Source organism: Bos mutus, chromosome X (genome assembly GCF_027580195.1).
Source record: "Bos mutus isolate GX-2022 chromosome X, NWIPB_WYAK_1.1, whole genome shotgun sequence".
Lineage (NCBI taxonomy): Eukaryota > Metazoa > Chordata > Mammalia > Artiodactyla > Bovidae > Bos > Bos mutus.
The window spans coordinates 108,026,696-108,040,289 of NC_091646.1; the positions used below are offsets into that span (position 1 = coordinate 108,026,696).

The 13,594-nt window shown below is 45.3% G+C and overlaps 1 protein-coding gene across 2 annotated transcripts in view; it reads right to left on the reverse strand.

Annotated features, from left to right (window-relative positions):
* COL4A6 (collagen type IV alpha 6 chain) overlaps nucleotides 1–13,594 on the reverse strand; it is a 336,867-nt gene that overhangs the window by 33,568 nt on the left and 289,705 nt on the right. For both annotated transcript variants that reach the window (XM_070366116.1, XM_014483351.2), the window contains exons 14-20: nucleotides 7,275–7,334; nucleotides 6,177–6,221; nucleotides 5,634–5,687; nucleotides 4,435–4,504; nucleotides 3,296–3,403; nucleotides 2,080–2,220; nucleotides 1,044–1,148 (exon numbers count right to left, since the gene is read on the reverse strand). In XM_070366116.1, the coding sequence (XP_070222217.1) occupies nucleotides 1,044–1,148; nucleotides 2,080–2,220; nucleotides 3,296–3,403; nucleotides 4,435–4,504; nucleotides 5,634–5,687; nucleotides 6,177–6,221; nucleotides 7,275–7,334 (583 nt within the window). The remainder of the gene's footprint in view (nucleotides 1–1,043; nucleotides 1,149–2,079; nucleotides 2,221–3,295; nucleotides 3,404–4,434; nucleotides 4,505–5,633; nucleotides 5,688–6,176; nucleotides 6,222–7,274; nucleotides 7,335–13,594) is intronic.

A 13,594-nucleotide genomic window follows, 5' to 3' on the forward strand; every position in this document is an offset into this window, starting at 1 on the left:
GGCCAGATCCAAGAATCTAATTTGTAGCCATCTCCCCATGGTGATTCTCATGTCTAGTGAATCAGTTGAGAATTACTATCATCATTCCAGACTTAGAGAGAGAAAGAAAACCTTCTGGCACCATGGGAATATAGAAGGAGAGGCATTAGAATTGGCCCTGTTTTTAAGTATGAGAATGGTATCAAGAAGCACACTAGCTCTGCAGTGAGTCAGGGAAAACAAAATTGGCACCCTAGGTCAAGACTTGCAATTTAATATCCTTTGCCCCCAGCAGTCTTCCCTGTGTCTAAAAAGTAGAGATGGAGCTTTCAAAAATGTCTGAATGAGCTCCTATACTTAGGTAGTGCCATTTTATGATAGGGCAATGAGACTGGAGGGGAGTGAGTGAAAACCTCTCTGAGGCTGAGGAGAGCTATAAATTCCTTTGAGAAGAGATCTTGGTACCTGAACCCCCCAGGTCATCTCCAAACCTCTCTTCAGCAACTGTTGGCACTTTCACCTCTTCTTCCACCTTGCCCTGGGCTGTAACTATTATAAATTGATTTATTTACACTTTAGCATCTGCCCCTTAGAGTATGAAACAGAGGAATGACCAAAAGACAGCAGGAAGATGGAGTACGCAGGACAGCTGAAGGCTGGGACAATCAGTCAGTCCTTCGGCATCAGTGGGGATTGGAGTTGTTTTCCTGGAGCCAGCTGGCTTTTTCAGAGGTTCAGGTCTTGACCTTTCCTGCAGGCTGAAGGTAATGATAAGTGACTTCCTGCCTTGGCCTTGCAAACAGAGAGGGGTTACAGGATATGCAGAATAGCTTCTACAGGTGGAGGGGCAGGAAGAATGGCCTGGGGGCCACTTTGTCCTGTGCAACCTCAATCGCCAGCCTCAGTCTTCGAGCTCCAAACATAGCACTTTCGACAATCTTATAATCACATCAAGATCCAAGGTTGCTCCTGTTCGGGTTCCCAAGGCTGTTGGTTGGCTCCTTCCCAGGGGGCCTTCTCCAAGGAGTTTGGGGAACAAAGAAACCTAAGCAGACAAAGATCACCTTTAATTCCTTTGAGGCCTGGGTGTCCTTTTGGACCTCGTTCCCCTCGGAGTCCCGGCGATCCCGGTTCTGTGCTCTGTAGGGTTCCCGTCTCAGATGCTGCACCTTCAGGAAGAAGGAACATAAAAGCTTGGCAACTCAAGAACCTGGGCTCATGCACAGCAGCTCAGTCATCAAGAATCCTGGAGCATCAATTATCAAAACAGAGATACCCTCCCCCCAAAAAACCCAAGACAGGGACCCAAAGTCTGTAGCAATTTCCCAACTCTATTGGCTCAATTCACTCTACTTTTACTAGTTACAGGACATTCACTATGGTCAGGCACTGGACTAGATAGTGGGGATGTGGAGATAAGCAAGGCAGCTTCAGCAACTCAGACACCCCTGTGTCTATCCCAGGAAGTCCTCTTAGGACAAAAGAGGAGACAGGGGCGAGCTGCAGTGGTCAGGGGATGTAGGTTACAAAGAAACATGCAGGGTGTATTTCTAGCCTTTTTTCTTAGAATCTAGAGTCTCATCCTCAGGTAGATGATCTAAGAAGAATAAGCCCTGTGGAGGCTTTCAGCAGCCATCTATGAAGATCCCCTGGAGGAGGAAATGACAACCCACTCCGGTATTCTTGCCTGGGAAATCCCATGAACAGAGGAGCCTGGTGGGCCCCAGTCCATGGGATTGCAAACAGTTGGACACGACTGAGCACACAGAGACATGAAGATCCAGGGTTGGTTTCTAATTTCTCGAGCTTTCAGCCCTGAGGACCAGAGAAAGCTTAAAAGAGCCAATTCTGCTCCTTTGAGAGCTACCAGTCCACAGGCTTAGAGGTTGAGAACAGTGAGGGGTGAAATGAAATGACTACAGAAGTCGGAAGGCATTAGGGAGTGTCTGGTCACTGAGATGGCCCTTGCTCGTTTTCCTTGATGAACATTCTGATTGCTGTGGTCCCTAACCTGTGAAATGCTCCCTCCCTCAAAAATCAGGACTGTTCTACAGTCTGGATCACACGCGAATCTCAAGACCAAAGGGAGAAACAACTTACCAGGTGGGCCTGGTAGGCCTGGCAGGCCTGGCAAACCATCTCTGCCAGGGAGACCAGCTGCCCCCGTTGTGGTCCGGCCAGTGTTTCCTCGTTCCCCCTTCAGGCCTAGAGCTCCCTGGGGCCCCAGAGCACCGGGGCCACCTGGAAGGATAAGCCCATACAAAAATGTTAATCACATCAGCCTCCTCTTCAGGGGAGTCCAATTGGTGCCATATGTTAGACACTAACTCCAAGGAAGAGTTTGGGAAAGCATTTGCCCCTCTCCTGCAGCTAAGTTAAAAGGGTCCCTAGGAATCATCTAGCTTAACCTCCTGGGAAACAGAGGCCCAAAGATGTACAGAAACATGGTCAAGTGCCTAGAACTTCTCAGTAGCAAACATGAGAGAGAAAACTGGGACTCCAGCCCCCCATTTCTAGATTTTTTTCCATCTTGGTGCTTGGTACCTCCTCCAAGGGGCTGTTTTAATTTTTTTTTTTTTTAATTTTTATTTTTTGGCTGTGCCATGTGGCATGTGGGATCTTAGTTACCCAACCAGGGATCAAACCTGTGCCCCCTGCATTGGAAGCATGGAGTCTTAACCACTGGACTGCCAAGAAGTCCCTTGTGGGCTGTTTTAAAAGCACAGATATCCTTACAGAGGCCCATCTCTGAGGAATTTAGAGACTGCTGTTTTTAAAAGTAATGTCTGGCTTTGTATTTGGGATATCAGTGCCTCGCAGACTCTGGTATGCCCTTTCTCTTTTTACTGCTAATAGAGTGACATATGGGCGTGTGCCTCCAATGACTGTTTCAAGGGCGTCATCCACAGGATCCCGGGGCCATTTACTGCCTGAGTTAAGCACACAGTGAAGGTCTGGGTACAAACTTTCCTCTAGGCTTTTGTTAGCTCCCTCTGGCCAGCATCAGCTGCAATGGCACACCCACAGAAGAGTGACAGGGCCTCGGCAGTCTAAGCCAGGCCTCCTCACTGATGGTCTAGGCCTCACTGATGGCCTATCCATGGTACATTACTGAGGCCAAAGGAATGCTGCTTACCCAGGCCCTTTTCTTATGTACATTTGGCCTTGCACTCACAGTGGGGAGCTTACTGACTAGGTCTACCTTTCTTTTGACTTTGGTTAACTAAGTCCCCAGACCAGAGGTATAGCAGGGGATGCTGAGTGCCAGAGTGGATAGAGGACAAATCTGTGGAGTTGGTGGGTTGGTTTGTTTCACCTGGTAAAGCTGGTAATCCAGGGGCGCCAGGAGGGCCAGGTAGGCCCTGTATGCCTTCATCTCCTTTAAGGCCTGGGAGGCCTGGCATACCAGGGTCTCCAGGATAACCTGGCATTGCAAAGAAAAAAAAAAAAGCAGTAAGCAAACCAAAGGAGGCCCACAAATGTTACAAAATGCCTCAAAAGAGTTGCAAGGAGATGTTCTCACGTTGGAAGTGCCTTTCTTGCCCTTCACAGGTCTCCCAGATGCTAATGTGCTCATGCGATGATGGGCCTATTTGAGCTAAGGCTCTCCTAGTGTTCAGAACTGGACTGGTTAGAGCTTGCCTTCGATGGTAAGATCTGATAAGTACTAGGAAGTTTCTCCTACCACTAGTAATCTTCTGTCATGTCTCGGACGTCTACCATTTGGGTTAAGGTGTTGAGGTGTACCCTTCAAGTTTGCACAGGTTTCTTGGTCGTGGAACACAGGAAGCCACTGTCAACTACCAACACCTCAGCTTTAATGAGTTTACCAGACAGGGCATGGGCCTGAGAGGATGTGAGGAGAGGGATTAGTTAGGAGATCCAAGTGGATAGGTACTATAGCAGAAGCCTTTGGTTGAGCATCTGGATCTCTGGAGAAGCCAAAAGGAAGAACTGGACGCATATAGTAACTACAACAAGGAGAGGTAAAGACAAACTTCCAAAGTGTCATACTACTGAGCATTGTTGACCACTTGTTCCCCTGGCTAAAGATACTTTCCCACTTCCTGTGAAATTGTTAAGCTCAAGCATGCATGGGATCACATACATGAGACTCTGTGTGTCCCATTGCATCAGGCTGAAGTTACCCTAGCTGAGAGGATATGAATCCTTTCCTAAGCATCACTAGGAGGACCATTTTTAGCTAATTGAGACTCAGGCCAATGCAAATCCCAGATTGGCGACCTAACACAAACACGGATTAATGGGGATTGGCTTGTTTGCCTAAAACACTGGAGTTCAATTTATTCCCCAACTTCAGGATCCATGAATGGCCCTTGTGGGCGTTGGGTTTAGCAGCAATCCAATGGCTGACACAGTATCCTTTAAATAATTACAGGGGATATAGAATTCAACTTTCTGTTTTTTCCCACTCAACTCAATGAAAAGTTGCACCTGAGATCACAGCACCATCTGTATCGATGAAAATATCTGGGCCTGGCAGGCCAATGCCACCTTTTTCACCCTGCAAAGATTAAATCCATTAAACACAAATATTTCTGTGACCTCATCACCTAAGGTTATGTTCCCTCAAAACCATTCCCCAAGACAATGAAAGATTCCTCCTTCTGTAACCTCTTATTTTTGAGGGCCAAATTGTCCATAGGTTAATTTCAAAGTCCAATAAATTTAAGATGAAGGTGACACAAGGCAGGCTGGAGGCCTGACACTCAACTGCAAATCTGTTGAGGACAAGGGGTCCTGATTTATGTTGTAACCTGACTCCAGGACAATCTGCTTCTGGGCCTGGGAAACATATTGCAGGAAGAAACAATATGGCTATATTCAAGAGGTGCTGAGGAGCGGATAGAGTTTTAACTTTCTTTCCCATGTTCGGCAGGCTTGAAACTGCTACTGTCACTGCCCTTGTTATTGGATGACATCAAGCTGAGGAAGTTAAAAGAGTCCTACTTTTCTCAAAAGAGGGACTCAGGTACCAGAATCAGATAGAGTGGCATATCCAGGGTGGGGTGGCAGGAGCCCCTTGCCCCAGGTTCAGGCAATAAGGGGGGTGCATTGTCTGAAAGAATTTAAGAATGATAACAAAACCCCAAAGTTGCTGATTCTAAATGATATCAAGAATAGAATATTTCTCCTTGTAGGGATGGATATGCTCTCACACCCTGACCGCCACTCTTTAGTTTATCACTGATCAAGTCGTCTCTAAGGAATGATCATCAGCTTTGTGTGTTCAAAGTAGCTTGCATGCATTTGGAAAAGGGTGACATCTAAAATATCAAAACACTAAAAAATACTCCATCTCATTATGTAGGCATTTGCTATGATCTAAATGTTTGTGTCCCCTGAAAATTCATGTTGAAAACCGAATGCCCAAGGTGATAATATTAGGTGGTGAGGCCTTTGGGAGGTGACTAGGTCATGAGGGCAGAGCTCCCACCAGAACTCAACCATACTGGCACTCTGATGTCAGATTTCCAGCCTCCAGAGCTATGAATAATAAATTCCTCTTGTTTATAAGCCACCCAGTCTGTGATATTTTGTTACAGCAGCCCAAATAGACAAAATAGCATTTATACTAATTCCTTACCCTTCCATCTTCCCAATCCTGGATTTTCACTTCCCACCAGCATTACCTTAATTCCTGGGAATCCATTAAGCCCGGGGAAACCTGAAGACCCCTTCCTGCCCTGTGAAAGAAACATAGTTACAACTAAATTTAGTGTCTAAGTGCATAAGAGAGGTTGGTTTTTGGATTAGGCCAGGACAAAAGGCACAGGGATTTTTGGCTTGCATTCCAGAACATGCATAGATTGCACCTGACTCTGAAAGCAATGAAATATTCCAGGAAGCAATATGGTGCTAGGTAGCCAACCTGCATGTTAGTGGGTACAAAGACCACAAGGCTAGAGATGAATATAAGCAGGCTGGCGTGGCTAGGCCCTGATATCATGTTAAAGAAGTATGACTGCATTATGGTACCGAATTTACTGCACACTCATCTTCTTGGGTAAAAACAAAAGAAGTGAGTAGCTGAGATTCTATCAACCAAATAGAGGTAGACAATTTGCATTATAAGCGGTGTTTCCCTTTGGATCGATGGTCATGTTAAATAAAGTAGGAGGGCCTTTTGGTCGGGATTTTATACACCGAGACTTTAATGATATTAGCCAAAATACCTGACTCCCTGGAGGGCCTTGGACTCCTTCTAAACCCATGGGACCCTGTAAAGAGAATAGAGGTACCTTAGAAAGATTAATAGCCCACAGTAGACAAAGCCACCAGACTTACATAACGAAGCTCTCCAACTGAGTTCAGGATTTAGCAGCCCCTAAAAATCAGGTAAGAGAATGTTCCTAGACTTGGCTTAATGACTTCTTTCTATGCACTAATCCATCAGGCTGAATAGAGGCACAGGGAATTTTTAAAGAGCTAAATAAATGGAAACATTTTAAGTAGTAGGTGGAATTTGGTAGAAGGGCTGGGTGGTATTATACTTAGTCTGCATTAGTTCCAAGTCATGAGATTTTTAAATAGATTGTGGGAGGGCCTCTTGTCTCTCACCCCAAATGTATTCTTTGTTGGTGATTATATGTTTTCAAGACAAGGGAGTAGAGGAGAGTGGAGAAAGAAATGGCAGCCTAATGGATGAACATTGCTGAATACTCAAGACTCTTAACAAGCTTCATGACCAAGCTAAAAACACAATGAATTAATTCTCTGAAATGTTGCTTCTTTAAGGTGAAGGTTGGCCAGTTGTTTACAAGCTAAGACCCAAGTGCCTGAAGCTAGAAATCAGAGAGGCTAACAGTTAGTTCTCCACTTGAAGTGAGATTATTATTGGAAACTATTGACTTCAAATTCACTATGTTCTAGAACTTCCCAGGCTGGTTTCTGTTCTATAAAAATTGCACTTGTGCCTCTCTCTTGCCTTCCTGCAAATTTCCCCCTCCCAGGATAGGATGGAATGAAAGTAAGAAAACATCCACATCATTCTTTAGCCCAGAAGATAATTATATGTGAGGATAAAAAGAGAGTAAATGTGCTGAGGAGCCCCTGGTGTAGAAGGTACATCATTCCTTATTCAAGGGAACCACTAAGTCAAGGGAATGTGGCAGAGGAGAGGAAGAGGACTTAGGGACCTGCCTGAGGGTTTAGAAAGAGAAATAAGAGAAGCTTAGGAGTCCATCAGGTTATATAATAGAAAGATGGAAACAAGAAAGAAAATGGACCAGCTGACTTCACAGATCCAGGCAAGCAATATTCCATATTCATACCCTAGGTCCTGGCAAACCAGGAATTCCCTTTTCTCCTTTTTCTCCAGCAATTCCAAATCCCTAAAGGAAAAAAAGAAACCACAAGTTATAACATTGATTTCCTCATAGGTCTCCTGGCTCCATCCAAAGTGAAAGTGTTAGTCACTCAGTCATGTCCGTCTCTTTGTGACCCCACGGACTGTAGCTCGCCAGGTTTCTCTGTCCATGGAATTCTCCAGGCCTAGAATACTGGAGTGGGTTGTCATTTTCTCCTCCAGGCGATCTTCCTGACCCAGGGATTGAACCCAGGTCTCCTGCATTGACAGGTGGATTCCTTACCACTGAGGCACCTGGGAAGCTCATTTCTATCTAGGCATGGTCTAGAACCTTGCAGGCCTTAGGAACATTCCCAGAGGGACTGCAAGATGGTCACCAACCTCTCCTGCCCTGCTCACAGGAGGTGAGGGCATGCAGGCATGGACATGACTTGAGGATCTTCCAGGGACAAGCAGAAATCCCAAAAGCAGAGTGAATGAGAGCACTTCCTCCCCTCTGGGTCCAGGGGAAGCATATTCGAAGAATTCATTGCTAAAGTGGATAAAGTATTTCACGACAAACATAATTGAGTTACTTTGTTGTCAGTGTTTAAAGTTGGACTTTCTGGAGCATAGATTTTGGAAAATAACATTTAGGCCTATTAAGAGAGTAAAGAAGGCAGTGAAATCTTCTCACAAGGAAGCTTGTGAAAGACACTAAATGTTATGGCACACGTCCTGTTGTCCTCTTGATGTGATCTGGCTCAGCTGGTTGTAAAAAGCACTGCTCCAAACCCATTTGTAGAATAGTTTTTTCCTTCTTCTTTCATCCTTACAGCATTCCCATGGGTACAGTTGCTTGGCTCCCTTACCTTTCTAGGCCCAAGTTTTGTTTTTTGTTTTTTTTTAATGTGAGTTGTTTTTCTTGTCGTTGTGGTTGTTGAGGTGAGGAGTGTATATCTGTTAAGGATCCAATTCAAAGCAGGCTTTGGTTCCAGCTTATCTTTTCTTTTTTCTACATCTACAGCTAGGAGTCAAAGAGCTCAGCCCTCACGCTGAATAGAATTTCTATTTGAATGGTTTGTGGGTCAAACTGAATGCAAACGTCTTTGAAATCTTAGTTCTGCAGCTCAAATTGGACACCAAGGCATGATGCCCCCTGGTGGCATGTGTCTACTGGCGTCTGAAGTCAGACACTTCATGGAGCCTTCCCTGCCTATGGAAGGAAGCTATGGCAGCCTGGAATTTTCCAGGCAAGAGTACTGGAGTGGGTTGCCATTCCCTTCTCCAGGGGATCTTCCCGACCCGGGGATAGAACCCAGGTGTCCCACATTGCAGGCAGATGCCTTACCCTCTGCACCAGCAGGGAAGCCCATGGCAGCCCAAGCTGCCCCCAAACTCTTCAAGCACTAAAATGGGTTCTAGATGAAAGTCTATGAGCAAAAGTTCTATATCACATTCACTTCTGTCTCCTCCAAGGCATGTTACTGTAGGATGAACACACACAAGGTGGTCTAATACATATTTGTTGAATTAAATCAAACAGTGACCCAGGGAACAAAAGTGTTCAAAAGGGTGAGGGGAAGAATGTCCAGGAACCATCTCACAGCCCCTACCTATCTTGTCCACAGTTGTAAAGACAAAGGGGCCTTGTCCTTCTTCAGAAAGCAGAAGGAGCCTCTGGACTCTTGCTTTCTCAGAGAGAGGGTCTGAGAGCTTAAGCTACAATGTGAACAAAAATAAATACACAAAATGTTTAAAAAGGAAAAAAAATTATAAAGCAATTTGTGTGTGTGGGTTAAAGCCAATAAAACATAGATGGCTTGGCAAGATATTGGGCTGTAGACTCAGCTTGTCTCCCAGCACATGGAGGCCCCATACAAGGCCTGCTGAACAAGCTGTTCTAGCAAGATGTCCCGGGCCCCGGCCCTGTCCCAGTCAGTGCTCGTCATGACCTGAACTGCACCCACTGCTCTCACGCCCCTTCTCAGCCATGGCCAAGAACGCCTCATTAGAGAACTGGCTTAGTTGTTTACAGGTCTGCTCTCTAGGGGTCTTGGTCTCCTGGTATTTTTGGTTCAAGGATATTAGTGGCTCTGTAAAAACTCAACTTCAATCACATGGCCAGGAGTTGAGGGGGGTCGGCAGGATGAGGAGCGTGGTGTGAGAAAAAGGCGAGCTGCAAACACTAGGCTGCAACTAGGGGCTGTCAGGCCCCACTGTGGAGTGAAAGACACTCCGGCCCTCGGTCCTCAGAGACCTGCTGGCCCAGAAGGCAGGCTGCCAGGGTGGTCACCCTCTGCCCAGGCTCCTCTCCCAGCCCCCATAAGGGCCATGGAGAAGGGTGAGGCCCATCTGCACAACCAGAGCAGGAAGGCAGGAGGGAGGCTGAAGTCTGAAAAGAGGGGCTAAGGCCACAGGGGACGGGCAGGGAGTGATCATATTTGGGGGTCATTTTTGGGAGGCTAAACCACAGGAATCAGTTCAGCTTGGCACTGCAGGGGGACTTGAGATGTGAAACTTGAGAGGTTAGACAAGTCAGTCTTCCTCAGTTGATCCTGTCACACTGCTGCTACTGCCCACTCAGGGCACCAGAGCCTAGGGCCTAGCTTAAGTCTGTCAAGTTGGGGCTACTCCTCCGAAAGACCTACCTGAGATGCCTGGAAAGCCTGGGGCTCTGCTGAAGGAGAACTCCCACCTGCCCAGTAGTTGCCTCAGCTCCACCCAACAATCACCTCAGGATTCACCATTTTGTTTTCTTCTCTCTCTCCCCCATCTGCCATGTTGCCTTACCCTGTGTTTGCTGGCACCTTGGAGGGCACAGAGGTAAATGACTGAGAGTCTCCACAGGAGCACCTGTGGCCTACGTGTGAGTGTGTTGCTGGGACAGTGTGGTGAAGTGTGTGACGCTGGGGCTGAGCCACAAAAGCAGAAATGCTGGGCCACTGCAGAAGGGGCAGGGGAAGGAAGAGGAGGTCTAGACCAGTCAGGTTGGCCACTTGTCAGCTCCTGCAGAGATCTGGGCTAGAAGGGAAAGAAAACAAACGGTTGAAGGGAACATTTCGGATTCTCTAGAGATTTCTACCCTCAGTGCTGTCTCGTTTCTCAGTGAGTGTGGATAATTGAAAGCTGATGGGAGGGTTCTGGCTTTGAGAAGTGTGTTCCTTTAGAAAAGTTCAGAGTATCTGAAACACGTTACCACCTTTCTTGTTATAACTTTTCTGACAGAAGGCAAGAAGGTACCTATGAATGTCCCTACTAAGCAGATAGAGATATTAGGAGCAAAGGAGTTACAGGATTTGGCCAGGGTTGCACATGGAATCCATGCCAAAGTGGGCTGAGAACTCTGGTTTCTTGATTCCCACTCTCTGAAAATACACTGTACCATATAAAGAAAGGTATTTTTCCAGCTTGGATGTCTTTACAGTCAGCTGGGGTTTCTATTTGTCAGGTCACACTGTGAAACACTGGAAATGCTGAGCTTGAAAAGGCATTGCAGTTTATCACTGTTCATTGCTGTCAGTCTGTCTTTCTTTTACAGGGCAAAAGGGAACGGAGTGAAATTGCAGAAGGGAATTCCTCTGAGGTAGAACAGGGAAGGGGATGGGAAGGAGGGAGCCAGTGAACGGCAGGCAGAGCAGCAGAGATCACACAATCCACCACCACCATGACAAGAACCAACTGAACTGTAGGGGGCAGTGTGGTATGCGGAAAAAGCCTGGAACTGGCTAGTATTCAAGAGAACTGAATTTCAGTCTCAGTTCTGCTAATAACTTGCTGTATAACTCTGGACAAGACTCTTTACCTCTTCAGGCCATGGTTTCGTCATCAGTACAGGGATAAAAGCTCAGCCCATCTTGCTTACATCACAGACATGACGTGTGACTAGAATCTATGTGAAATGCTCACAAAGAAAGGTACAGACTTGATCCCCCAACCCACTTGCAAAGTACTCTATATCTGTGTGGTCCAATGAAAAGATAATGTGAGCTACTATGTTATTTTCAATTATTTAGTAGTTTCATTTAAAAGTAAAACAAATAGGTGACATTAATTTAACAATGTTTTATTTAATCAAATATGTCATAAATATTGGGCTTCCCAGGTGGCGCTAGTGGTAAAGAAACTACCTGCCAATGCAGGAGATGTAAGAGATGCAGGTTCCATCCCTGGGTTGAGAATATCCCCTGGAGGAGGGCACAGCAAGCCACTCCAGTATTCTTGCCTAGAGAATTCCACAGACAGAGGAGCCAGGTGGGCTACGGTCCACAGGGTCGCAAAGAGTCGGACAGGACTGAAGAGACTTAGCACAGCATAGCACAGCACATCATAAATATTGTTTCAACACTGAAGTAAAAATTGTTTAAAAAATGAGATACTCTCTATTATTTTCTTTACACCTAGGTTTGGAAATATGTTGTGTGTTTTATACTTACAGCACAACTCGTTTCAGACTGGCCACGTTTCAAGGGACTGGTAGGTGTTTGTGGCTGGTGGTTATTATATTGGACAGCACAGCTTTATACTTTGCAAAAGAAACCTGACGTACGTCATGAGTTGATCTCAAAACAGGAGAGATGACCATTGCCATGTGACATATATACAGAAAGGTTCAGAGACTTAAAGTCCCAGACCTGGGGTTGGGGCTGAAGTCTAGGTATCCTGTCTCCAACATCAGGATTCTTTCCCTTTCTGAATCATTAGATTCTGTTGATTAAAATCAAAGCCATCAAACAGATGGTTCTCTGTGCTGCTGTGTCTCTATGGAGTAGTAGCCATCATTGTGAAAGCCACCTGTGCCACTGGCTCTACTGGCTGGGTTTTCTGGCCATCAGGAGAGACCCAAAGTGTTTCAAAGAACTTCAGGGAAGCACTGGAGTCCTCTGTTCTCACTTTTTCAGCCAGCCGAGACAGGCCTAGTCATCTTTGATTTATCCATTTCCCTCCCAACCCTGACACCCAATCCATGGAAATTTCATCAGCTCCTTCAGAACTCATCTTGTGGTTTAATAGATATATCAAGCAAATGTAGTATGTTGGCCTTGTTTCGATTCTGATTCTGAACAAGGTAATTATTAAAAAATATATTTATGAGACAATCATGAATATGAATTCTGATAATGAATGTTAAGTCATTACTGGTAATTAATTAGTGATGATGAAATCATCATGATATCTTTAAAAAGTCCTTATCTCTTAGAAATACTGAGGTGTTTGCAGTGAAGTACTATGTCTGTTACTGGCTTCAGATTGGCCATGAGTTGCTAATTATTGAAGCCAGGTGATGGGGACACAGGGGGTCATTATGCCATTCTCTTCACTTTGTATATGTTTGAAATGTTCCAGAACAAGAAATTTCAACTTTTTACGTTTTGAATTCATGTACTTCTCTCCATTTCCATTTTTATCACCCTAGTCCAAGACACTACCATTTCTCACCTGTACTGTCACAGTAGCCTCTGTTTGCTGACCCCCACTCCTTGCCCCTATTTTCCATTACCCCCCCCCCACCTCCTACCACCACAAAGACAGATCTTCTTAAAAATACAAGTCCCAGCCTTCCAATGGCTTCCCATTACATTTAACATAAAAGCCACATTTGACCTACAAAAGTCTCGATGATCTGGCTCCTGCCTCTTTTTCTGGTTATTAGCCTTTCTTACTCTTCTCCACCCACCTACTTCTTGCTGTTCCTCTCAGGGTCTTGACACTGTGGTTCTCTTGGCCAGAAACACTCTTCCCAAACTTTCACGTGACTTGCTCCCTTATAATAAGCACATCCTCAGACAGGCCCTTCTTGACCACTCTGTCCAAAGTTACCAATTCCATTCCCCATCCACACTCCATCACTTTGACTCTTTTTATCATCTATGTATCACTTACCATGATAGGAACTTGTTCTCCATTCATTTGTTTACTTGTTAATTCTCTCCTCTCCCTTACCCCTCTGCCCTTTGAATGTACTTTCCTCAAGGTCAGGGACTGGTACCTATCTGATTGTTATTTACTGTTGCAGCTTCAGAGTCCAGCAGAAGGCCTGGCATATAGGGGCCCTGAAAAAGTATTTGTTGGGTAAAAAAATCTAAGATACAAGGGCATTTAGGAAAGTGAAAATAGGATCACTAACATTACCATTTACTGAACAATTGATAAGTGCCAGGCATTTATTAAGTCCTTTTCATGCATATTATCTCATTTAATCTTCATAACCACCCCATTATTGTCCCCCCTTTTTTGGTAGGTTAGGAAACTGAGGCTTAGAAAAGTTAAGAAACTTGTCCAAGGTCACATAGCTAGAAACTGGTG